The sequence below is a fragment of the Ranitomeya variabilis genome, chromosome 2 (assembly GCF_051348905.1).
Source record: "Ranitomeya variabilis isolate aRanVar5 chromosome 2, aRanVar5.hap1, whole genome shotgun sequence".
Classification (NCBI taxonomy): Eukaryota; Metazoa; Chordata; class Amphibia; order Anura; family Dendrobatidae; genus Ranitomeya; species Ranitomeya variabilis.
Genome location: NC_135233.1, coordinates 410383585 through 410411440, shown reverse-complemented (window position 1 = coordinate 410411440; position 27856 = coordinate 410383585). Strand labels below are relative to the sequence as shown.

General features: G+C 45.1%; 1 protein-coding gene across 3 annotated transcripts in view; it reads left to right on the top strand.

Annotated features, from left to right (window-relative positions):
- Positions 1 to 27856, top strand: part of SYTL4 (synaptotagmin like 4) — a 262603-nt gene that overhangs the window by 132060 nt on the left and 102687 nt on the right. For all 3 annotated transcript variants that reach the window (XM_077286536.1, XM_077286534.1, XM_077286535.1), the window contains exons 5-7: positions 2323 to 2434; positions 2695 to 2811; positions 27308 to 27437. In XM_077286536.1, coding sequence (XP_077142651.1) covers positions 2323 to 2434; positions 2695 to 2811; positions 27308 to 27437 — 359 coding nt within the window. The remainder of the gene's footprint in view (positions 1 to 2322; positions 2435 to 2694; positions 2812 to 27307; positions 27438 to 27856) is intronic.

Sequence of the window (27856 nt, the reverse complement as noted above, 5' to 3'; positions counted from 1 at the left end):
TCAAATTCACTGCAGTGAAATTCTCCCGGTGAACTGCGATGAACCGTCCTCGGCACCGTGAGACTTTCTCACAGCGCTAGCGGGGATCTCACTGCGGTTACAGCAGTTCAGCCCGGCTGGGAACGCAGCTGTAACCTCGATGACGTCACTGCTGGTCACTGACTATGTGCTCTAGCAGCTCATTCCCCAATGGTTCTCAGCCTGGACAGTCACATCTTGGCACCGTCCTGGTTGAAAACTATTTATCCCCCAGACATGGATTACAGTGTGGGACGGAACGATGGACAGGTGAGGGGTATTGTTGTTTTTTATTTTTGTTTTATTACAGGAGACGAGGGCTTCGGTGGAATGGGCGTTAGGGGAGTATAACGGTGTTTGTTATTTTTAAGTAAAAAAGTAAAACTGTGTTTTGTTTTGTTTTATTTCAAATAAAATACTTTATTCTGGCTGTGTCTTTGTTTATAAACAACCCAAGCAGCAGTAATAAGTTATAGAAGTAAAAATTGGTTTCCTAGTTTAGGACAAATTTGTGATTATTGTGTCTTTATTTACCATGGAAATATAGGATTAGTAATGGATAGGTGTCTTATAGATGTCTCTCCATTACAAATCTTTGAACTTGATGTCACCTGACAATACAAAGGTGACATCAACCCCACAAATATGAACCCCACTTGCCACCACTACAGGGCAAGTGGGAAGAGCCAGGCAAAGCACCAGAGTTAGCGCATCTAATAAATGTTCCTTTTCTGGGCAGCTGTGGGCTGGTATTTTTAGGCTGGTGGGGGGACAATAACCATGGCCTCTTACCAGCTTGAGAGTACCAGCCCCCAGCAGTGTGCCTTAGCTTGACTAGTTGTCAGAAATGGTGGGACCCCATGCCGATTTTTTTAAAATTATTTATTTAAATAATGAAAATAAAAAAATGGCATGGTGACCCCACTATTCTTTTTAACCAGCCTTGCTGGAGTTGACAGCTGAGGGTTGCAGCCCCCAGCTGTGAGTTTTGCCTGACTGGTTATCAAAAATACGGAGGAACCCATGCAGTTTTTTTTTTTTAAATTATTTATTTACAGTGCAGGACGGGCTGATGAGTACTCCTATCAGTCGCGCCTGCTCTTGCTGTTATTAGTGATAGCAGACGTCGTCTGATGGGAACAGTAGTCTCATCAGCTGACACCATTGACGAGAGGTAAACTTTTTACCTCCGATAACAGCTGCGTGTCTTTTGACGCTGTGGGAACTGTGGCTGACCGGCAGTGATGATTTTACCGCCGATCAGAAGTGATGCTTGCCGTGCTGTCATTCACATGACAGTGTGGCAAACACTGGATGTTTGGGCCCCCCATTCAAGTGAATGGGGTCCGGGTACTGTTCTGGTACCTGAACCCAAACTTCTTGTAACTGTTCGAACCCAGACATCTAGGTGTCCGCTCATCTGTACTCCTGACACTTCTGCTACAGTATATTTTTGCATTCCCCACAAAATGGAAATTCTAGGGAACCTGTTCCTAAAACTCTTTGGTATTCTTCCTAGATATGTATGAGTAGGGTGACAATTAGAAATCATAAATCCCCATGTGCGTTGAATTGCACTAAAGGTACCTTGACACTCAGCAACTTTACAACGAGAACGACAACGATCCGTGACGTTGCAGCGTCCTGGATAGCGATCTCGATGTGTTTGATACGCAGCAGCGATCTGGATCCCGCTCTGATATCGCTGGTCGGAGCTAGAAGTCCAGAACTTTATTTGGTCGTGAGATCGGCGTGTATCATCGTGTTTGACAGCAAAAGCAACGATGTCAGCAATGTTAAACATGGAGCTAACGACCTGTGAGAACGATAAGTGAGTCACCGTTACGTCACAGGATCGCTCCTGCATCGTTGTGGAGCTGCTGTGTTTGACATCTCTACAGCGACCTAAACAGCGACGCTGCAGCGATCGGCTCGTTGTCTATATCGCTGCAGCGTCGCTGAGTGTGACGGTACCTTTAGTAGGAGAACACCTTTTGACTAGCATAATCTTAAACAGATTATCCTATCACTACAACTATTGTTCACATGGCATAGAGGGCATATGGATGATCTCATGGGTGGTCTACTTCGTAGGACTCTGGAAGACTCCACACAATGGTGACCCACTCATAGATTGGCTGAGTGCTAGTTTGACTATAATCTGAGTCGTCTTGTTGGAAGCTCATTGTAAATCCACAGTTTCTCTGCTACATCCTAAAACATATAGCAGTAACTTATGAGGAATTGGTGACTGTAGAAGTAAAAAAAATAATTGTGATCCTTAAATTAATATTTTGTTCATAGTCAACAAACGGGAGACGACGGCACAGACGTTGTTGGAATATTCACAGCAGATAAGTGATCAGAAGGCGATGAAAGTGCAAAGGAGCCCACAGGAGAGACCAAACACTTCTGGGTAAATAGAATGGGGTATCGGAATGGGTGTTGGGTTCAGGGAGTTATAGGGTTATCAACTTAATTACTGAGTGAAAACGCTCAGAAAGAGAGTCTGTACTGTTTCATTCAGAGCATCTCCTGTCCACCCCCTGACCAAGTCACCTGTGCTGACCAAACCAGAGTAACCTGTTTACCCCTGACATTTGGCGCTTGTACCATGGGGAACCCTTCCTCCTATTGATATGCCCCTGGTTAAAGTATGACTTGATTGTATTACAGCAGAGTGAGTGGATCTCCAGACCTAAAGGACCAGAGAAGCGACACTGAATCAGCAGAGCAGATCAGCCTCAACAGCTACAAGATGGACTCCAAGAAAAGCACGCCCACCTTATCCAGGTGACTGTACAATATAATTCAGTTGACTGTATCCTATATAATATAGGTTACTATATGATATGAGGAACTATCCTAAAAAATGTAGGTGAACGAATGATATGAGGAACTGTCTTGTATAATATAATATAGGTGATTATGTTCTGTATAATATAGGTGTGTGTATAATATAGGCGACATTCTATAAAATGTGTCTATATGATATAGGTGACCACGTCCTATATAATTACCGTATATACTCGAGTATAAGCCGACCCCCTTAATTTTGCCACAAAAAACTGGGAAAACTTAATGACTAGAGTATAAGCCTAGGGTGGGAAATGCAGCAGCTACTGGTAAATGTCAAAAATAAAAATAGATACCAATAAAAGTAATATTAATTGAGACATCAGTAGGTTGTGTTTTTGAATATCCATATTGAATCAGGAGCCCCATATAATGCTCCATACAGTTCATGATGGCCCCATAAGATGCTCCATACAAAATACGCCCCATATAATGCTCCATACAGTTTATGATGGACCCCATAAGATGCTCCATATTATAATATGCCCCATATAATGCTGCACAAATGTTGATTACGACCCCATAAGATGCTCCATAGACACATTTGCCCCGTATAATGCTCCACAAATGCTGATCATGGCCTCCATAATATGCTCCATAGACACATTTGCCTCGTATAATGGTCCACAATTGCTGATTATGGCCTCCATAAGATGCTCCATAGAGATATTTGCCCCATATAATGCTGCACAAATGCTGATTATGGCCCCATAAGATGCTCCATAGAGATATTGGCACCGTATAATGCTGCACAAATGCTGATTATGGCCCCATAAGATGCTCCATAGAAATATTTGCCCGTATAATGCTGCACAAATGCTGATTATGGCCCCCGTAAGATGCTCCATAGACACATTTGCCCCATATAATGCTCCACAAATGCTGATCATGGCCTCCATAAGATGCTCCATAGACACATTTGCCTCGTATAATGGTCCACAATTGCTGATTATGGCCCCCATAAGATGCTCCATAGAGATATTTGCCCCATATAATGCTGCACAAATGCTGATTATGGCCCCATAAGATGCTCCATAGAGATATTGGCACCGTATAATGCTGCACAAATGCTGATTATGGCCCCCGTAAGATGCTCCATAGACACATTTGCCCCATATAATGCTGCACAAATGCTGATTATGGCCCCATAACGTGCTCCATAGAGATATTTGCCCCATATAATGCTCCACAAATGCTGATTATGGCCCCATAAGATGCTCCATAGAGATATTTGCCCCATATAATGCTGCACAAATGCTGATTATGGCCCCATAAGATGCTCCATAGACACATTTGCTTCGTATAATGCTCCACAAATGCTGATTATGGCCCCATAAGATGCTCCATATAAATATTTGCCCCGTATAATGCTGCACAAATGCTGATTATGGCCCCATAAGATGCTCCATAGAAATATTTGCCCCGTATAATGCTGCACAAATGCTGATTATGGCCCCATAAGATGCTCCATAGAAATATTTGCCCGTATAATGCTGCACAAATGCTGATTATGGCCCCCGTAAGATACTCCATAGACACATTTGCCCCGTATAATGCTCCACAAATGCTGATTATGGCCCCATAAGATGCTCCATAGAGATATTTGCCCCATATAATGCTGCACAAATGCTGATTGTGGCCCCATAAGATGCTCTATAGAGATATTTGCACCGTATAATGCTCCACAAATGCTGATTATGGCCCCCATAAGATGCTCCATAGACTATTATGCCCCATATGCTGTTGCTGTGATAAAAAAAAAAAATGACATACTCACTCACCTCTCGTCGCTCAGGCCCCCGGCACTTGCTATAGTCACCTGCTGCGTTCCACCGCTGGGCGACGCTGAGGCTTCCATGTTCTCTGCACTGACTGTTCAGGCAGAGGGTGGCGCGCACACTGATCGCGTCATCTGACCTGAGCGTCACTGCAGAGGACGCGGAAGACGGAGCGGCACCCAACGGTGGAACGGGGGACTGGTGAATATCGCGCACTGCCCCGTCATACTCACCTGCTCTTGGCGCAGTCCCTGCACATCCCTGGTTCTCAGGGCGCTGACAGCTCTTCCAGCGTTGAGCGGTCACATGGTACTGCTCATTACAATAATGAATATGCGGCTCCACCCGGGAGTGGAGTCGAGTCCATATTCATTACTGTAATGAGTGGTACCATGTGACCGCTCAATACAGGAAGAAGCTGTCAGCGCCAGGAGAACCAGGGACGTGCAGGGACCGCGCCAGGAGCAGGTGAGTATGACTAGACAGCTGCCGCTCCCCCTCCCCTGCCGACCCCTGGGAATAAGCAGAGGGGCAATTTCAGCCTAAAAAAATGGGCTGAAATTCTCGGCTTATACTCGAGTATATACGGTGTATATATAAAACTACACCCAGCTTCTCTCAATGATGAGAAAATAGTTGGCACATGACCGGAAGTATGAAAATCACGTGTGAGTGGTTACATGATGATCGCTGGAACCAGTTCTTGTAGCCAAATTCTGACAGTGAGTATATTACATGCTTTTGGCTACAGTGCTTCATTTTAAATGAATGAACACAAATATAGACTTAACTTGTCAGATTGCACAATACTTCATTAACATAGCCAGGTATCAAGTTATCTAAGAAGTTAAGGAGTGGAATATACGTACAGAATCAGAACCAATAACAGCACATTAACACAGCTTCACAACCACAATCAGTACTGAAAGACATAACCAGAACCACCAACAGTACGGAAATACACTATGGTTCCAAAGTTTAGGGTTACCCAGACAATTTTGTGTTTTCCATGAAAACTCATACTTTTATTAATCAAATGAGTTGCCAAATGAATTGAAAATCTAGCCCACACAGACAAGGTTAGAGAAAAAGATTTTTATTTGAAATAATAATTTTCTCTTTTAAAGCGAACCTGTCACCCCCAAATCGAAAGGGAGCTAAGCCCACCAGCATCAGGGGCTTATCTACAGCATTCTGTAATGCTTTAGATAAGCCCCCGATGTATCCTGAAGGATGAGAAAAAGAGGTTAGGTTATACTCACCTGGGGGGGCGGTCAGATCCTATGGGCGTCGCGGTCCAGTCTGGGGCCTCCCATCTTCATAGGATGACGTCCTTTTCTTGTCTTCATCGCTGCAGGTCCGGCGCAGGCGTACTTTGTCTGCCCTGTTGAGGGCAGAGCAAAGTACTGCAGTGCGCTGGTGCTGGGCCTCTGACCTTTCCCGGCGCCTGCGCACTGCAGTACTTTGCTCTGCCCTCAACAGGGCAGACAAAGTACCCCGGAGCCGCAGTGTGAATACAAGAAGAGGACGTCATCGTAAGAAGATGGGAAGCCCCGGACCGGACCGTGATGCCTATCGGACCAGACCGCAGCGGGACCACCCCAGGGTGAGTATAATCTAACCTCTTTTTCTCATCTTTCAGGATACATCTGGGGCTGATCTACAGCATTACAGAATGCTGTAGATAAGCCCCTGATGCCGGTGGGCTTGGCTCACCTTCGAATTTGGGGGTGACAGGTTCCCTTTAAACTTTGCTTTCGTCAAAGAATGCTCCCTTTGCAGCAATTCCAGCATTGCAGACCTTTGGCATTTTAGCAGTTAATTTGCTAAGGTAATCTGGAGAAATTTCCCCCCATTCTTCCAGAAGCCCCTCCCATAAGTTGGTGTGGCTTGTTGGGCACTTTTTGCGCACCATACGGTCAAGCTGCTCCCACAACAGCTCAATGGGGCTGAGATCTGGTGACTGCGCTGGCCACTCCATTACAGATAGAATACCAGCTGTCTGCTTCTTCCCTAAATAGTTCTGGCATAATTTGGAGGTGTGGTTTGGATCATTGTCCTATTGTAGGATGAAATTGGCTCCAATCAAGCGCTGTCCACAGGGTATGGCATTGCAAAATGTAGTGATAGCCTGCCTTATTGAAAATCCCTTTTACCTTGTACAAATCTCCCACTTTACCAGCACCAAAGCAACCCCAGACCATCACATTACCTCCACCATGCTTGACAGAAGGCGTCAGGCACTCTTCCAGCATCTTTTAAGTTGTTCTGCATCTCACAAATGTTCTTCTGTGTGATCCAAACAACTCAAACTTGGATTCATCTGTCCATAATACTTTTTTCCAATCTTCCTCTGTCCAATGTCTGTGTTCTTTTGCTCATATTAATCTTTTCCTTTTATTAGCCAGTCTCAGATATGGCTATTTCTTTGCCACTCTGTATTGAAGGCCAGCATCCCGGAGTCACCTCTTCACTGTAGACGTAGACACTAGCCTTTTGCATATACTATTTAATGAAGCTGCCAGTTGTGGATCTGTGAGGCGTCGATTTCTCAAACTACAGACTCTAATGTACTTGTCTTGTTGCTCAGTTGTACAGCTTGGCCTCCCACTTCTCTTTCTACTCTGGTTAGAGCCTGTTTGTGCTCTCCTCTGAAGGGAGTAGTACACACCGTTGTAGGAAATCTTCAGTTTCTTGGCAATCTCTCGCAAGGAATAGCTTTCATTTCTAAGAACAAGAGTAGATTGTCGAGTTTCACATGAAAGTTCTTTTTTTCTGGCCATTTTGAGAGTTTAATGGAACCAACAAATGTAATGCTCCAGATTCTGAACTAGCTCAAAGGAAGATCAGATTTATAGGTTCTCTAATCAGCCAAACTGTTTTCAGCTGTTCTATCATACTTGCACAAGGGTTTTCAAGGGTATTCTAACCATCCATTAGCCTTCTTACACATTTAGCAAACACAAAGTACCATAAGAACACTGGAGTGATGGTTGCTGGAAATGGGCCTCTATACACCTATGAAGATATTGCATTACAAACCAGATGTTTGCAGCTAGGATAGTCATTTACCACATTAACAATGTATAGAGTGTATTTCTGAATCATTTAATGCTAGCTTCATTGGAAAAAACTGTGCTTTTCTTTCAAAAATAAGGAAATTTCTAAGTGACCCTAAACTTTTGGATCGGTAGTGTACATCACCGGAACCACCAACAGTACAGAAATACATCACCGGAACCACCATGAGTACATTAATATATCATCAGAGCCACCATCAGTACATAAATACATCACCGTAACCACCAATAGTACAGGAATACCTCACAAGAACCACCAACAATACAGGAATACTTCACAAGAAGCATGAGCTGTACAAAAATTTATCAGTATAGAAGTAAATCACCAGAACCACCATCAGTACAGGAATACCTCACCAGAACCACCAACAATACAGGAATACTTCACCAAAACCAACAGCTATACAGATATGTATCAGTATAGAAGTATATCACCAGAAGCACCATCAGTACAGGAATTCATCACCAGAACCATGAACAGTACAGAAAGAAATCACCATAACATTCAGTACAGAAATACATTACTAGAACCACTATCGGTACAGATATACAGAACTAGAACCACCAACAGTACAGGAGTATCTCACCAGAACCACCATAAGTACAGAAAGGCATCACCAAAACCACCATCAGTACAAAAGTACATCACCAGAACCACAAACAGTACAGAAATACATCACCAGAAGCCTCCGTCACTTTGCGTGACTGCAGACTTATGAATCCCCCCAGCACACGTACTGTACGCTGCATGGATTTGCTGGTTTCAGACCCAGGAATGCAGGCTATGTATGAGTTATATATACAGTGTGTACGGAAAGACCCCTTTAAATTTTCCTCTTTGTTTTATTGCAGCCAATTGGTAAATTCAAAAATTCATTTTTTTTCTCATTAATGTACACTCTGCACCCCATCTTGACTGAAAAAAGCTAGAAATGTAGTAATTTTTGCAAATTTATTAAAAAAGAATAACTGAAATATCAGTCATAAGTATTCAGACCCTTTGCTCAGTATTGAGTAGAATCACCCTTTTCAGCTTGTACAGCCTTGAATATTGTTGGGAATGATGCAACAAGTTTTTCACACCTGGATTTGGGGATCCTCTGCCATTCTTCATTGTAGATTCTATCCAGTTCTGTCAGGTTGGATGGTGAACGTTGGTGGACGGCCATTTTCAGGTCTTTCCAGAGCTGCTCAATTGGGTTTAGATCATGGCTCTGGCTGGGCCAGTCAAGAATGGTCACAGAGTTTGTTCTGAAACCACTCCTTTGTTATTTTAGCTGTGTGCTTAGGGACATTGTCTTGTTGGAAGGTGAACCTTTGGCCAAGTCTGAGGTCCAGAGCACTCTGGAAGAGGTTTTCATCCAGAATATCTCTGTACTTGGCCGCATTCATGTTTCTTTCAAAGACAACCAGTCGTCTTGTCCCTGCAGCTGAAAAACACCCCCATAGCATGATTCTGCCACCACCATGTTTCACTGTTGGGATTTTATTGGGCAGGTAATGAGCAGTGCCTGGTTTTGTGCTTGGAGGAGAAAAGGTTTTTCCACCAACATAGAAGAGGATTCTTTACTGTTTATACTGTCCTCATACACGTTAGCAGGGTGTGCAATGAGACATATAGCTAAACCCCCTGTCTTCTTTAAGAATAGAGTTTTTATAATTGTAGCCTTCTTTTATTGATTGCAGATGTGACAGGAAAGGGTGAAACTATAGGATGCAATAACAGGAGCATTTCAGAATATATAACTGCACAATGCATAAAACACAAATAGTCTGCAATACACAGGTAACATGAGAGAATACACAGGTAACATGAAATAATACAAACTGATCATTACCTGCTTAGGCTACGTTCACATTTGCGTTGCGTCGGGCGCAGGTTCGGCGACGCATAGCGACGCATGCGTCATGCACCCCTATATTTAACATGGGGGCGCATGGACATGCGTTGTCTTGCGTTTTGTGATGCATGCATCATTTTTGGCGCAGGCGTCAGGGCGCACAGGACTCTGCATGTTGCATTTTTTTTGCACCAAAAATCAAGCCAAAAATGGACGCATGCATCACAAAACAATGCGTTTTGCATGCGTTTTTGCATGCGTTGTGCGTTGCGTCCCCGACGCAACGCCCAACAACGCAAGTGTGAACGTAGCCTTAGTACAACAAACGTATTGCTAAACACAGGATTATAACACATAGATAGTGCTTACCAACTATGCTTAGACCAGGCTGTTTAAGGAGCATAAAGAAAACGAATGGTGTGGTGTCTCCTAAGATGCATGGAGGAAGAATGGCTGCTGTTCCCTTCACTTTGTCCTAAGACCACAATGCAACAGGAACAATCCCACAATGCCCCAGGAACTTCCCATAACACATTGCAAATTAAAGGGAACCTATCACCCCGTTTTTTAAAGATTAGATAAAAATAGTGTGAAATAGGGGCAGAGCTGGGCTTTACATTACTGCCTTTTTGGTGCCTTTACACCCCCGTTAGGCTGCCGAAATACCTTTGTGAAGTGGCCGTTTTCTGCTGTCACTCAAGTTGGTCAGGTCGGATGGGCGTGGTCACAGCGCTGTTTCTCCCCCAGATCAGGCTCATCATTACGTTGGTGGCGTAGTGGTGTGCGCATGTCCAAAGAGAAGATCCACTGCCCAGGAGATTCAAAACAGCGCGGTCTTCGCTATTCGCCGGTGGGCGCGGCCATCTTTCCTGTGGCCGCGCGTGCGCAGATGGAGCGCTCTGCTGCCCGGGGCTTCAGGAAAATGGATGGATCCGCGTGCGCAGATGGAGATCGCGGCGGCCATTTTCCTGAAGCCCCGGGCAGCAGAGCGCTCCATCTGCGCACGCGCGGCCACAGGAAAGATGGCCGCGCCCACCGGTAAACGGCGAATAGCGAAGACCGCGCTGTTTTGAATCTCCTGGGCAGTGGATCTTCTCTTTGGACATGCGCACACCACTACGCCACCAACGTAATGATGAGCCTGATCTGGGGGAGAAACAGCGCTGTGACCACGCCCATCCGACCTGACCAACTTGAGTGACAGCAGAAAACGGCCACTTCACAAAGGTATTTCGGCAGCCTAACGGGGGTGTAAAGGCACCAAAAAGGCAGTAATGTAAAGCCCAGCTCTGCCCCTATTTCACACTATTTTTATCTAATCTTTAAAAAACGGGGTGATAGGTTCCCTTTAAACTAGAATCTATGCATTAAACGGCCAGCAGATCGTGCTGTTACCTTACAATATGAAATATAGGAAGGATTAATACACACAAAAATGAGACCTAATGGCCATTCATTTCTCCAAGACTGACAGTCTTTCGTTAGTACTATATCGCCAGGCTGGAGGTTAGACTTGCTGGTTTACCACTTTCTCCTCTGTTGCAGAGTAGGCAGGTACTGTTTTTTCCACTTGTCACAAAAGGCAGACTCGGAGAGACTCTGTACTTGTCTACATCGACTCCTGTAACGGTCCTTAACATTAAATTCTCCAGGTGGAGAGCAATTAGGGTCGGTCTTCTGCTTAAGCAGCAGGGCTGGGGTGAGAACAGTTGGGTCATCAGGATCACTGGAAATCGGAGTCAACGGTCTGACATTTCTGCTATGAAGGTTGTCAAGCTTTTGTGTGCCAGTCTTGCAGATCCTTCATGTAAGAAGATTGAATTGAGGATTCTCCTTGCGACACCTACCATTCTCTCCCATACATCTCCCATGTGTGAAGAATATGGTGGCTTAAAAGTCCAAGTACACCCTTGTACACTTAGGTATTTTTCTATGTCATTCATATTCAAGTTGGAAGAGAGTTGCAGTTCTCTTGCTGCTCTGAGTTTCCTCAGAACACTATCTTTTGGTATTGGTCGTTGGTTGGTTACACAGTCGAATTCTTTGGCGTAGTTTTCCCGTTGTACAGCTTAGGCTACTTTCACACTTGCGTCGCACGACGCACGTCGCAATGCGACGTGGCGACGTCCCGACGCAAACTGAGTAGAAAACACAACGGTGGCAGCGGATGCAGTTTTACAACGCATCCGCTGCCCCATTGTGATGTGCGGGGAGGAGGGGGCGGAGTTCCAGCCACGCATGCGCGGTCGGAAATGGCGGACACAACGCACCAAAAAAAGTTACATGTAACTTTTTTTGTGGCGACGGACCGATGCAACACGACGCAACCGTCGCACGACGGTTGCGACGTGTGGCAATCCGTCGCTAATGCAAGTCTATGGAGAAAAAACGCATCCTGCAAGCAATTTTGCAGGATGCGTTTTTTTCTACAAAACGACGCATTGCGACGTGCAGTGCACGACGCTAGTGTGAAAGTAGCCTTAGATAATTATATTCTTTGACTGCTCTACCTCTAGAGCTGTGTGGACATGTTTACCATGGTGCCAGTGGTCCTCAGAGTCTTGAAGTGTAGGTGCTAACTCTGCATGACTGTTCTTGCATATCGTTTCCATGAAGGTTAAGAAATGGTTTTTCATCTTTGGTCTACTACAGAAGCTGTGAACGAGGGAGACAGTGTTGGTAAACTTGTTCTCTGTTGTTAGGCAAGCGTTGTCTTTGAGGCTTGAAAGGTGGAGGCTAGTGATGACTGAATATACTCGTTACTTGAGATTTCTTGAGCTCGCTCGGGTGTCCTCCGAGTATTTTTTGTGCTCGGAGATTTAGTTTTTCTTGCCGCAGCTGAATGATTTACATCTGTTAGCCAGCATAAGTACATGGGGGGTTGCCTGGTTGCTAGGGAATCCCCACATGTACTTATGCTGGGTATCAGATGTAAATCATTCAGCTGCGGCAAGAAAAATTAAAACTCTGAGCACTAAAAAATACTCGGAGGACCCCCGAGCATGCTCGAGAAATCTCGAGTAACGAGTATATTCGCTCATCACTAGTAGAGGCGTAATGCAGCTCTTAGTTTTGTCAAATGACATTGCTGTACGATAATCTTCTTTTGTCTTGCGGAAGACTGTACACCCAAGGTGATCTTGGTCGCAATTCTGGATGCAATCATCGTAGGCACGACTTGCCGAGATACTTGGTGCTGAAGTGCTGTGTGGCAGTTCCTTTATGAAGTAGTGATTTTCACATGGTTGAAGGAGACATGGACGTCCATTCTCGAGCATACTGGTAAGTATGTTGTTAACCATTGTCGGTTTGTGTGCACCTCCTAAACAGACCTCTCCTACAATGACTCACCCAAGGTCGAGTCTCTGAGCATATGGAGCATTGTGTGAGCCACTGATCTGTTGTCTAACCTTGTGGACTCATAGAATATTTCTCCCTGGAAGCAAGAGTATTTGAGCCTCTGGGTCAAGCCTGGGAATCAGGCATTCTATACGCTTCAGATGAGGATGATGCGATACCACTTCAGGCGTTGGTATCTCTGACCTGTTGTCAGAAATCTGGTTAAATTCCAATATGGTTGGTAAGGGCAGACACATTTGGCCATCTATGGACTTGACTACGTAGCCTGTTGCTCTTCTACCAGCTGTCTCTACTATACCGGCACAAGTTTTCAAAGAGTAGGGGCACTGGGTTCTCTGACATTAAAGCTATCAAAGAAGGTATACTTGGCTAATGACCTGTTACTCTGATCATCTAAAATCGCGTATACTTTGATGGCTTTGTCCTTTTCGCCTGCTGGGTAGACTCTCTCACTAGGGAAATTTTAGAGTAGGACTTGCCTCCTATGAGATTATCCACATACTTCTGTACACTTAGAAGTAATTGCTGGAGTGTCAGTACTTGAGATACTTGGTACTGAAGTGCTGTGTGGCAATTCCTTTATGAAGTAGTGATTTTCACATGGTTGAAGGAGACATGGACGTCCATTCTCGAGCGTACTGGTAAGCATGTTGTTAACCACTGTCTGTTTGTGTGCACCTCCTAAACAGACCTCTCCTACAATGACTCACCCAAAGTCGAGTCTCTGAGCATTCGGAGCATTGTGTGAGCCATTGATCTGTTGTCTAACCTTGTGGACTCATAGAATATCTCTCCCTGGGAGCAAGAGTATTTGAGCCTCTGGGAATCAGGCGTTCTATATGCTTCAGATGAGGATGATGCGATACCACTTCAGGCATTGGTATCTCTGACCTGTTGTCAGGAATCTGGTTAAATTCTAATATGGTTGGTAAGGGCAGACGCATTTGGCCATCTATAGACTCGACTACGTAGCCTGTTGCTCTTCTACCAGCTGTCTCTACTATACCGGCACAAGTTTTCTAAGAGTAGGTGGCACTGGGTCCTCTGACATTAAAGCTATCAAAGGCATACTTGGCTAATGACCTGTTACTCTGATCATCTAAAATCGCGTATACTTTGATGGCTTTGTCCTTTTCGTCTGCTGGGTAGACTCTCACTAGGGAAATTTTAGAGCAGGACTTGCCTCCTATGAGATTTCCGCAAACTTCTGTACACTTAGAAGTAATTGCTGGAGTGTCAGTATTTGAGTCCTTCAGCTCCTCGCTATGCTCTTGGACTTGGGGCGAAGTATCCAATGGTGGTCCAAGGTGTAGAGCTGAGTTATGTTTGGTGCTGTCACATTCGGCATACCTTGCACTAACCTCACAGTCCCTGGGGAAGTGTGATGTTGAAGAGCAGCATTTGTAGCAGATGTGGTTCTCCTTAAGGAATGCCTTCCGTTCTTCCAATTACTTTTCTCTGAAAGCGCTGCACTTAAGTAAGGAATGTGGCTTCTTATGTAAGGGACACTGTCTGCTTGGGTCCTTGGATTTGTCTTCTCCTTGAAGGAAGCGGAACTCTTTGTGAACTGAACCTGTGGAGGAATACTTAGTTTTGTGGATCTCTACAGTTGTTCTATGATGTTTACTAATGGAGTTATTGGCACATGACAGCGTGAAATCAAAGCTAGGATCATTTCTAATTTTTGCTTGTTCTGAGACAAAATCTACAAACACATTGAATGGAGCAAATGGTACATTGTAAGTCTGTTTATACCTAGAACCATATGTGACCCACTTGCAGGCTCGGACTGGCCCACCGGAGAATCGGAGGATTTTCCAGTGGACCCTGGCACTGACACCTGCTGGCAATACTGGCCAGCAGCTGCCTAGGTCCCCCACTGCTCCAGGGCCCCCCCCCCCCAGCCGCCCGCCTCCCACCCTCTTTGAAGACGATACTCACCCTGCTCCAGCGATGCCTGGTCTCGGCGTCTGCACTGCAGCTCGTCCTGAATGAGCTGTCACGTGGTACCGCTCATTAAAGTCATGAATATGCGCATATTCATGACCTTAATGAGCGGTATCACAAGACCGCTCAGGCAGAAAGAAGGTGCTGCGCTGGGAGTCGGGACAGAGCGCGAGGGATGTCGGCGCGGCCGTGCAGTGTGGGACAGGTGAGTATGCGGGACGGGGGGATGAAGGAGGACTTAAGCCGGCGTGCCATGCAAGATAGGAGCAGGAGCGGAGGGGGGGGTGGATAAGCCATGCATACAGGGGAGAATATGACTGAGCCATGCATACAGGGGGGGATATGAGCCATGCATACAGGGAGGGATATGAGCCATGCATACAGGGGGGGTATATGAGCCATGCATACAGGGGGGGATATGAGCCATGCATACAGGGGGGTATATGAGCAATGCATACAGGGGGGGAATATGAGCCATGCATACAGGGGGGAATATGACTGAGCCATGCATACAGGGGGGGGTATATGAGCCATGCATACAGGGGGGAATATGACTGAGCCATGCATACAGGGGGGGGTATATGAGCCATGCATACAGGGGAGGAATATGAGCCATGCATACGGGGGGGAGGAATATGAGCCATGCATACGGTGGGGGGGGGAATATGAGCCATGCATACAGGGGGGAATATGAGCCATGCATACAGGGGGGGTATATGAGCTATGCATACAGGGGGGGATATGAGCCATGCATACAGGGGGGTATATGAGCAATGCATACAGGGGGGGAATATGAGCCATGCATACAGGGGGAATATGACTGAGCCATGCATACAGGGGGGGGGAATATGAGCCATGCATACAGGGGGAATATGACTGAGCCATGCATACAGGGGGGGAATATGAGCCATGCATACGGGGGGGGAATATGAGCCATGCATATGGGGGGGGGAATATGAGCCATGCATACAGGGGGGGGGAATATGAGCCATGCATACAGGGGGGGAATATGAGCCATGCATACAGGGGGGGAATATGAGCCATGCATATGGGGAGGGAGATGAGCTATGCATACAGGAGGGGGGGTATTATACAGTATGGAGAACTGTGTGGCCATTATACAGTATTGAGCATCATGTTTGGCCGTTATACAGTATGGAGCATCATGTGGGATCATTATACAGTATGGAGAACTGTGTGTGGCCGTTATACAGTATGGAGCATCATTTGTGGCCATTATACAGTATTGAGCATCATGTGGGATCTTTATACAGTATGGAGAACTGTGTGTGGCCGTTATACAGTATGGAGCATCATTTGTGGCCATTATACAGTATTGAGCATCATGTGGGATCATTATACAGTATGGAGAACTGTGTGGCCGGTATACAGTATGGAGCATCATTTGTGGCCATTATACAGTATTGAGCATCATGTGGGATCATTATACAGTATGGAGAACTGTGTGGCCGTTATACAGTATGGAGCACTATGTGTGGCCATTATACAGTATGGAGAACTGTGTGGCCATTATACAGTATGGAGCATCATGTGTGGTGGCCATTATACAGTATTGAGCATCATGTGGGATCATTATACAGTATGGAGAACTGTGTGGCCATTATACAGTATGGAGAACTGTGTGTGGCCATTATACAGTATGGAGCATCATGTGTGGTGGCCGTTATACAGTATTGAGTATCCTGGGTGGCCATTATACAGTATGGAGCACTGTGTGGCCATATTTTTTTGTTTATAATTATTGTATATAAAACAGTGTGATCAGCAGTGCTAAATGGCTGTGGTTGGGACGTGGATATGGGTATGGGTGTGACTAGTTGTGAAATGGGGGTGGTCAGAGGCGTGGCCTAAAATTTGCCACGGCGCACTACGCGCGCTGCAAACTGTAGACCTCCTTCCCTTCTTCAAAACTTGGGAGGTATGGTACCACATTTGCCATATCATGGCAAGTGCCGCAAATCCCATAGGGAATGAATGAGGCCGAACGCAGTGTTGCTGTAAGTGATCCGTTATGCGGCACATGCAGAAAAACTGCCGGATCTGCTGCAAAAGGCGACTTTCACATCAGCGATTCTTGCCAAAGTCACTGCCAATAGTGTCATACTTACCAAAGGGGGAGGCAGCACTAAAAGTGACTAGGGCAGCAGAAACTCTAAATACAGCCCGGGGGGGGGGGGGGGGGCTACATTATATTCTGTGGGGGGACTGCATTATACTCAGGGTACTACATTATATTATGGGGGGCTACATCATACTATATGAGGGGGCTACAGTATACTCTATGGGGAGGGCAGCATTATATTCTGTGGTGGAACTGCATTCTCTCAGGGGACTACATTATATTCTGTGGTGGGTTGCATTATACTATATGAGGGGGGCTGCATTATACCCTATAGGGGTGCTACATTATATTCTATGGTGGGGACTGCGTCATACCTGAGGGGGTTAAGATTAGATTTAATACACCGCACACTCTAAGTATGTCACTTGTGAAAAAACTTGAGATTTATTGAAGTGCTATAAACATATCATTCAACAATGCAGAATGCGACCAGAAGTCAAACTGACAACGTTTCGACTCCTCCCGAGTTTTTATCAAAATGGTCGCTTACAAAATGGTATTAATAATAGGCAGGTGGCCTTTCCTTAAGGTACCGCAAGTATAGTCTTTCAGAGTTGGTGAGAGTAATAAATAGTATGTTTGTAGCTCAAAGAATGCGATATTCCTGTTGTGCCGTAGAGCGAATCCTGGTAGGCTCTGTGGGTAGTAAGAGGATTAGCCTCATGTGGTATATGGACAGCGGGTGGGTCTAGCGTAACGTAGGTACTGCCTAGGACTGCTGGTAGTATGGGGCTATTTGTGGAGTTCCTCTGGCAATATTGGTAGATGGGTAGCAGCAGCTACAATGAAACTGAAGACCGGGGACCTCTTTATGAGCAAGGCTCCACACTGGCTATATGCGGCGGTTGCATAAACGGCAAAAAGGGGCCGTGGGTTGGAGACCTCTTAAGGTGCTGGGGTGTAGGCGGCGCTCCTGCGCCTTGCCGTTTATGCAACCGCCGCATATAGCCAGTGTGGAGCCTTGCTCATAAAGAGGTCCCCGGTCTTCAGTTTCATTGTAGCTGCTGCTACCCATCTACCAATATTGCCAGAGGAACACCACAAATAGCCCCATACTACCAGCAGTCCTAGGCAGTACCTACGTTACGCTAGACCCACCCGCTGTCCATATACCACATGAGGCTAATCCTCTTACTACCCACAGAGCCTACCAGGATTCGCTCTACGGCACAACAGGAATATCGCATTCTTTGAGCTACAAACATACTATTTATTACTCTCACCAACTCTGAAAGACTATACTTGCGGTACCTTAAGGAAAGGCCACCTGCCTATTATTAATACCATTTTGTAAGCGACCATTTTGATAAAGACTCGGGAGGAGTCGAAACGTTGTCAGTTTGACTTCTGGTCGCATTCTGCATTGTTGAATGATATGTTTATAGCACTTCAATAAATCTCAAGTTTTTTCACAAGTGACATACTTAGAGTGTGCGGTGTATTAAATCTAATCTTAGTGTGTTAGGACATCCTAGTCCTCTACACCTGCACCTCGCCTTATTTTAACCTTAGTGCACACCAATTTCTTCTCCATACCTGAGGGGGTTGCATTATATTTTGTGGGGTGCTGCATTATATTCTATGAGAGGGGACCGCATTATATTTTATGAGGGGGCTACATTATATTCTGTGAGGGGACTACCCCAACCCTTGCTACATAATTAAGACGTGAACTACCTTATATTATACCCTGATATTAGCGCTTTTTACCGCACAATTGGTGGTCTTGTATCTATTTCTATGTAGCTACATAGTGGGCCCCAAGAATGATTTTCTCTGGTGGGCCCAAGGTGCTCCAGTCCGACGCTGCCCACTTGTCTTGCAGGTCATATGGGAGTTTTTGTACTATGGGTTTCACACCTCTAGCAGTGTCGATATGTCAACCCCACAAAATCTCCTTCTGCTTCTGCTACACACAACTCCATTAACAAGTCAGTTAATTCTCTGAGCTTTGAATAGTCCTTGGTCGCTAATCTAGGAAAGTCCTGTATTCATTTAAAGGGAACCTGTCACCCCCAAAATAAAAGCCCACCAGCATCAGGGGCTTATCTACAGCATTCTGTAATGCTGTAGATAAGCCCCCGATGTCTCCTGAAAGATGAGAAAAAGAGGTTAGATTATGCTCACCTGGGGGGGGGGGGGCGGTCCGATCCGATGGGCGTCGCGGTCCGGGGCCTCCCATCTTCTTAAGATGACGTCCTCTTGTCTTCACGCTGCAGCTCCGGCGCAGGCGTACTTTGTCTGCCCTGTTGAGGGCAGAGCAAAGTACTGCAGTGCGCAGGGCCTCTCTGACCTTACCCGGCACCTGCGTACTGCAATACTTTGCTCTGCCCTCAACAGGGCAGACAAAGTGCACCTGCGCTGGAGCCGCAGCGTGAATACAAGAAGAGGACGTCATTGTAAGAAGATGGGAGGCGGACCGCGACGCCCATCGGACCGGCCCGCTGGGAGACCGCCCCTGGGTGAGTATAATCTAACCTCTTTTTCTCATCTTTCAGGATACATCAAGGGCTTATCTACAGCATTACAGAATGCTGTAGATAAGCCCCTGATGCTGGAGAGCTTAGCTCATCTTCGATTTTGGGAGTGACAGGTTCCCTTTAAACAAGGCACTTTCTATAACCTCTACAGAGCCATAGCATTCATCAAGTCTATTCCAAATTCTTTTGAGGCCGACATCTGCATAATTTACATTAATGTCTCTGATTCTCTTTGCATGTGCGGCAGACTCACTTCCTAGCCATTTTACCAAGAGATCCACTTCTTCACTATATGATAGACCTATGTCTCTTATGGCATTTTTGAAGGAGGCTCGCCAAGCTCTGTAGTTTTCAGCGCGATCGCTGAACTTAAGTCCCTTAGTAACCAACTCACCTCGAACAAGGAACTTGGCAAAGTCCACTGTGGCTTGATTGGCGCTAATACCAGCTGATGGAGTGGTGTCCGAGTACATGTGTGCTGTGCGGTCATACCTGTTAGATGTCTCTGGTTTGGTCCAACTGCTGTAGTACCTTTCTGAAGTGAAGTGAGTCTCTTTAAGCCGGGACAGATTCCGAATCTTCTGTTCTGGAGAAAGATTATTGCTGTCAGTCTCATCCCAATGTGGCTTGTGGTAGGGAGACTGATAGTTGGCTTTCTGGGGGCCCGAATTATCTGGTTGGCTTGACTTATTAACAAAATGCTCTGCCTTGGGCTCTGGGTCTGGATCGTCGTTTGATTTGGAATGTTGATGAACGTACTCTGCAGTACGCTGAAATGAATCGTGAGTTACTTGCTGTAGGCCTAGCACACTGCATCTGCTGTGTTCCTCATCAGAATATTCGGCAGCTTCTAAGGCTTCTGCTTATGCTATGGAAGCTGCAGTTTCTTTTTCAATAGCAAGCTTCTGTAATGCCGCTTCAAGGCGTGCTTTCTTTTCATCCAGGCATGCTTATTGGCGTGCTTTTTCCACATCCAGGGATGCTTGTTGTAGTTTCAATTCTCTCTCTTGCTCAGCAAAGGTGCTTCTTGCTTTTGCCGCTTCAGCATTTGCGCGGGCAATGACGCCTGCATTGCTGATGGATGATGTCTTGGAGGAACCAACTCATGATCTCGTCTTGACAGAGGATGCTCATCCTTGAGACATGATTCAACAGTTAGGGGACCGCTGTGATATCCCTGTGTCGGCTCTGCGTAGATAATGGAGGGCTCCGTATGGTCCGATTATTCGGTCCGACTGTTAGGAGGTTGCTGCAATATCCGCATGCAATAACCGTATGCTTGGATAATGTCAGGCTCCGTATCGTCAGCTCTTCTGAGCTTGTTCTCAGCAGTTGTTTCACTATACAGTCCTCATACACATTAGCAGGGTGTGCAATGAGACATGTAGCTAAACCCCCTGTCTTCTTTAAGAAAAGAGGCTGTAAAATTGTTTTCCAAGGCTTTATTGTTTTTTAACAAGTATGAGGAACAGGGGAGGAAAAAGAGGGGAGGGGGGGAGGGGTTGGGGGGGGTACAGGGTAGACAGGAAAAATAAGTGAAATGAAACAAACAAATCACACAATAAAGTGCGGAGAGGCAACAATAAGCCTTAATAAAGCAAGGGACGCAGCCCTTGGAACAAACTGTCTAATAACTGTTCGTTATATATAATATAATGTAAACAGGAACAGGAAAAAATGGATTCGGTACATTTTAACTTGTATAGAGCAAGGGTCAAGCCCTCGAGCTAGGCATACTTTGGCTCATGAAAAGCAAGGGTTATGTCCCTTGGACCGACTGTTAATTCTAACAGCAAGATTAGTGCAGAGGCTATATAAGTAGAGAGCTCCCAGGCGAGGCAGAAATGCTATCAGAAAGGAATTGGGTGTGAGGCAGGCGCCATCTTGTGTTACCTTATGGTAGTGAAAGTGAGTTGAGGTAGCAGCAGATATTCAAGGAGGAAAAAACTGGTCCCACTTATACCATTTCTGGTAGAACTTGCTAAACTCGTTATTGGATAAAGCGAATTTGAGTTCGAGGTCCCTGTGTTGCGACATTAATTTAATTATAGTGGTTTCGTTGGGGAGGGTCGTGTTTTTCCAGTGGTATGCTATGGAGTTTTTGGCGACCATGCATAGGTGTAAGATTATTTTTACCAGAGAACTGTCTAGGAGGTGGGTGTCCAATGAGAGGAGAGCTAGTTGGGGAGAAAGGGTGACTGAAGGGCCTGGAAGTTTGGCGATTATCGAGGAGATGTTTGACCAGAAGGTAGTAGCAATGGGGCAGTTCCAGAAAACGTGTAGCAACTCACCCCTGTGTCCGCAATTTCTCCAGCAGAGAGGGGAGATGGACAGGTTTATGTGTGTGAGTCTAGCTGGGTTGTAGTACCATCTGGAACAAATTTTGAAATGGGATTCTAAAAGGGACATAGAGATTGTGGAGGAGTATGTGGTTGAAAAAGCCTCTTCCCAGTCGTCTGTGGAGGCGGATAAGTTTAGGGACTTCTCCCAGGTTAGGATATAAGCATTTTTTACAAAAGAAGTGTCTTTATTGAAGCAGTCGTAAAACTTATGGCCCCAGAATATTCGGTGGTTTTGGTTGGTTAAGATTTTTAAAGATGGCTCAGAAAATCTAAGTTTGAGGCCTAGAAAAAGTTTAATGTTTTCCCTCAATACAATGTATTCAAGGAAGGAGGACGAGGATGCGTTGAATTTGGACTTTAGGGAGCTAAAATTCAAAAGATTAGGACCATCCGAAATGTCCCCCAGGGTTAGAATTTTTAGGTCGGCCCAGAAGGGGGGCAGAGGTAGGTTAAAATATGAGTAGATAAATGCGAGAGGTAGCTTATGGAAGGGGCTGTAAAATTGTAACCTTCTTTTATTGATTGCAGATGTGACATGAAAGGGTGAAACTATAGGATGCAATAACAGGAGCATTTCAGAATATATAACTGCACAGAGCATGAAACACAAATAGTCTGCAATGCACAGGTAACATGAGGTAATACACAGGTAACATGAGGTAATGTACAAGCTGATGATTACACAATTAGTACAGCAAACGTATTGATAAACACAGGATTGTAACACACAGCTAGTGCTTACCAACTATGCTTAGACCAGGCTGTTTAAGGAGCATGAAGAAAACAAATGGTGTGGTGTCTCCTAAGATGCATGGAGGAACAATGGCTGCTGTTCCCTTCACAGTGTCCTAATAAGGCCACAATGCAACAGGAACAATCCCACAATGCCCTAGGAACTTCCCATAACACATTGCAAATGAAACTAGAATCTATGCATTAAACGGCCAGCAGATGGTGCTGTTACCTTACAATATGAAATGTAGGAAGGATTAATACCCACAAAAATACAATGTCTGTAATAATGGAGACATAAAAAAATATGATTAAACGTTCTAGACAGCAATTATATGGCTGGACAGAACACTGTTGGGGCAGTGAGAATCTGCAATTCCTTGCCTCAGTCGAGGGGGTTTGAGAGAGGCCTGGATGTCTTCCTGGAGTGTAACAATATTGTATCTTACAGTTATTAGGTTCTTTAGGAGGACGTAGATCTGGGGATTTATTCTCATGGAATATAGGCTGAACTGGATGGACAAATGTCTTTTCGGCCTTGCTAACTGTTATGTTACTACAAACAGAGTGATCTATTTCAAGTGCTTATTTCTGTTAATGTTGATGATTATGGCTTACAGCCGATGAAAACCCAAAAGTCATTATCTCAGTAAACTATAATACTTTATAACACCAGCTTGAAAAAAATTATTTTAAAATCCGAAATGTTGGCCTACTGAAATTTATGTACAGTAGATGCACTCAATACTTGGTCGGGCTCCTTTGGCATCAATTACTGCATCAATGCGGCGTGGCATGGAAGCGATCAGCCTGTGTGTTTTCTCTGCTGAGGGGTTATGGAAGCCCAGGTTGCTTTGATAGCAGCCTTCTGCTCGTCTGCATTGTTGGGTCTGGTGTCTCTCATCTTCCTTTTGACAATACTCCATAGATTCTCCATGGGGTTAAGGTCAGGCGAGTTTGCTGCCAATCAAGCACAGTGATACTGTTGTTTGTAAACCAGTTATTGGTAATTTTGGCAGTGTGGACAGGGGCCAAGTCCTGCTGGAAAATGACATTTCCATCTCCAAAAAGCTTGTCGGCAGAGGGAAGCATGAAGTGCTCTAAAATGTCCTGGTAGATGGCTGTGCTGACTTTGGTCTTGATAAAACACAGTGGACTTACACCAGCAGATGACATGGCTCCCCAAACCATCACTGATTGTGGAGACTTCACACTAGACCTCCAGCAGCTTGGATTTTGGCCTCTCCACTCTTCCTCCAGACTCTGGGACCTGGATTTCTAAGGTCTAGTGTTTTGAATGGATTTAGAGTTCTACGAATCCCTGCTTCTTATAATCATTAGCTGGATGCTATTCTGATCCATTATTCTGACATTTACTATGCCACTTAGTATACCGTATTGTATACACTATTTCTTTCTTTATATTTCCTGAGAGGTGTTATGATGATGATGAATTTAATATTTATTTTCTTTATGTACACTTTTGTTATAGTCAGAGGAAGGTCTGAGTTGAAGACCAAAACGTTACTTATATTTTGGATTATTCTACCCTTAATAAATACTCCATGGAAGTCATTGAAGAGTGGCAGATCTTTTTTTTTTTGTCTATCTAAAGGGGCTTATTATAAAACCTTAGCTGTAAATATAATAAGCCTCCACCCTCCTCAGACACCAACTATTAGATAAGATTGCATTGCTGATAATCCAAGAAATTGAATACAAGACCCCTACAGTGCCACCCCCACTATCCTAATTCAGCTTTCCCTCTTCCCTTCACATTCACCCCACTCCCACAGTAACATACTAACATCATGTGCCGTAATTTTATTTAAAATAACAAACATTTTGTTCCACAGCAGCCCTTACATTTATGAAAGTGTCCATCCATGATGAGTTCCAGTTTGTTCGGGCCAGGCACGGTCTTGAGCTCCAGGCACAATCTAAGCTGCAGTTGCTCATTAGGATCCTGAGTCCAGCGTGGACCAATCGGAGCACACCTGGGGTGGAGCTAACTGCAGCGCTGCCAGCCTGTCAGGTTAGCAGCGCTCCAGGCCGCACCGTGCGCTGCAGCGAGTCTCTGCTATTGGCTGCCGTGCAGTGTGCAGAGTCTTTGCTCAGATGGAGACCAGGCAGCAGCGCCGCAGCATGACACATCAGAGAGCCATGGCCGCTTATTGCTTAACAACTGAAGTGGCCGCGGCTCCGAGTGGGCCCCTCCATCATATTACGAGGCACGGGTGACGCCGCAGCTTACCACCCTGTCTCTGAAACATCAGAGAGCCGCGGCCGCTTATTGCTTAATGACTGAAGTGGCGCAGCTCCGAGTGGGCCCCTCCATGTGACGGGCCCTGGACAAAGGCTCCCTCTGCCCCCCTGATGGCTACGCTACTGCTAGGAAGCCTAGGGGTCTGGTAGACCCTGAAGAAAAGAGGGTACTGTCACGGTTTCATATCTACCTGTGGCCTAGGGGGCGCTGTGTGCGCCAACTCAGCCACCCTATGGGATCTGTGGTGTGCTGGACTGTCGGTTTTGTAAGTGATAGCTAAGTTATCCAATCCGATACTTGGCCTGTCAGCATCTCGTTCAGCCTTCGTGTGTTTCCTTAGCTGCCTCCTGTCCTCAAATGATTTACAGGGTATTTAACTGTGAGCAGCAGATTGTCAGATGTAGATTTACTATAGTTAGATGTGTATGCTTGCTCTGTGTCTGACTTCTGGTCTTGCTGATGACCCTGGATTTTGTTGTGACTACTCTTTTGGAATTATCCCTTCTGCTTTTGATGCTGCCTGACTTCAGTTATCTGACCCTGAACTTGGCCTCTGACTGACCATTTGTTATACTCCCTGATTTTGATGTACCGTTCTGGCATTTGACCCCAGACTATTACCTGACCATGCCTTGGAGAAATCACATTTCTTCCTCCTTCCTGGATTATCCTTTTGGTTCCTTGCTTTGCAATACAGTTAGGAGATCTGGCACATCCGTAATAGGGCTTGCTCCCACTTTCGATTAAATCGGACTAATGCAATCCGATTAAAAATTGGATTGCATTTGTACCAATTCAATCCTATGCCTTTGCTCTCAATGATGTATTTTTTTCCTCCTCCAATTGGATCGTGATCGGATGGTAAAAAAAAATGCAGCATTCTGTGATTGTATGCAAAATTTGGATCGCACACGCCCATTTAAGTCTATGGGTGTATGTGAAACATTGCACTGCACTCGGATATCACCCATGCGATTCCCACAGACGCCGACAATGGAGGAGATGGAGAAATGAAATTCTCCATCTCCTCTGCAGCTGTGCTGTGATTCTCTGATGCGGGAGGATTGGAGCACAATGCACTGACACCGATCACACTTGCAGCAGAGCCGGAGTCCAGTGTCATTAGCATATTGCATCCAGTGCTTTTGCATCTGATGTGATACACTAATGTGACTCCGGCCTTATTCCGGCATAATGGAGGCATTTTGTTCCAGTAAGCCACAGGTTCATGGATCGAGTGTTCAGGATGCTTGTGTTTTCCACCACAATTTACATGCATGTTTCTCCTTGGAGGTTTCCTTCCCTGCTTTGACTGTTGGCGTGTGCGGTGTCCTGCTCCTCTGCTCGGACTGTGTAATATTCACGTTTTCTCTTAAGTTTTCTGAATGATTTGGTTGCCTGTTGTGATTTAAGGGAACTTACCAGCTGATTCATGCTGCACAATCCATGGGAAGCATGTATGAAATCATGGATCTAGTGTCCCATGGATTGGCATCATCTGTTAGCCGTCGGGCACCCTTTAATTCTGTGTTTGATGTCGTAAATTGGCTCTACTTATACTGATCTGCTTTTGAGATTGTAACTGTTGGGAGTATACAACTGCTGCAGGACTATGCCGTGGAGGGACTATCTGTAGCAGTCAGCTGATGCCGCTCTGTTCTGTTTTGTATGACTTTTTTTCTAGTTTTAGTCTTGTTCTTCTTGTATCCTCCATGTTGTGATGAAGAGAATTGTTGCTGTGTGCGGTAAGACATTTTCCAACAGTGTCCGAGTGCAGATGATTTTTGTCAAAGATGAAATTGGTGAAAGTACTTATAGTTACAGTGTAGTTGAACAGAACTGAAGTATAAAGCATAGAGGAGGGACAGACTCTCGATTGACAAAGCAACTATTTTAGAGTCCTCACTGTGCCGCAGCAGAGGTAGTCCTTTTACTAATGTGACTTTTTGGCACAATTCTTTCTTCCAAAGGGTGCGCTAATAGATGGGATGAATTCTGCGCAGTCATCTAACCAGGATTTTCAAAAACTGACCCTTGTTAGGAACATAAAAACCTTCAAGCCCTTAACCAGCAAGGACTGTCCCTTTACCTCAGGCTCAGTGTTTCTCAACTCCAGTCCTCAAGACCCTCCAACAGGTCAAGTTTTAACGATTTTCTTAGTATTGCACAGGTGATACTTTCATCACCTGCTCAAGCATTAATTCCATCACCTATGCAATACTAAGGAAATCCTGAAAACTTGACCTGTTGGTGGGTCTTGAGGACTGGAGTTGAGAGAAACACTGCTCTAGCTGTATTATTAGGGCAGTGAACGACATTACTGTGTGAACGTTGGATGGAAGAAGTATTTAGTATTGTCTTTTAGTACCTGTTCTATAACTTTGTGTCTGTCTTAATAAATCTGGAACCACAAAGAATAGGAAAACAGAGAATTAAAGATTTTGCCATCTTGATTGTTTTCAAGGAGGAATTCTACTGAGAAGATAAGTGCTACTCCTGATGTTAGGAAAATCTATGGACCCAGTGGAGCTAAAGTGGACACGCTAACTGTTCCTGTCAGGCCAAGAGATCACCACCGCTCTGATTCAGAAGGGGTAGGTTTATTGATCCCGTGCATTATAACATCAATAATTTCATTGATACTGTATGTATTTGTAATTCGCCGGCTTTGCAGTCTTTTCCCCAAAAATTGATGAACGACAAATAAAGTTGTAGATAAAAACAATACTGAAGTCTTTCTTATTGCCAGGAAAAAATATTTATAATACTGTAAAATGTCCAAAATTAACACTAAGGAGTTTAATATTGCCCTCCTTGTTTAGCGTGTTAAGGAATACCAATCTTAAGGTGCTGTTACTGCAGTGTACCTCAGATTAATCAATTCAGAGTTACTACACAGCGACATCATTTCCCTGTATATCACTTCACTCTTTGTATTAGTATTCACAGACTCTGGCACTTCTGTTTTCAATCTGCTTCAGCACCTCAGTTGTACAATACCATTAGGCCTTTT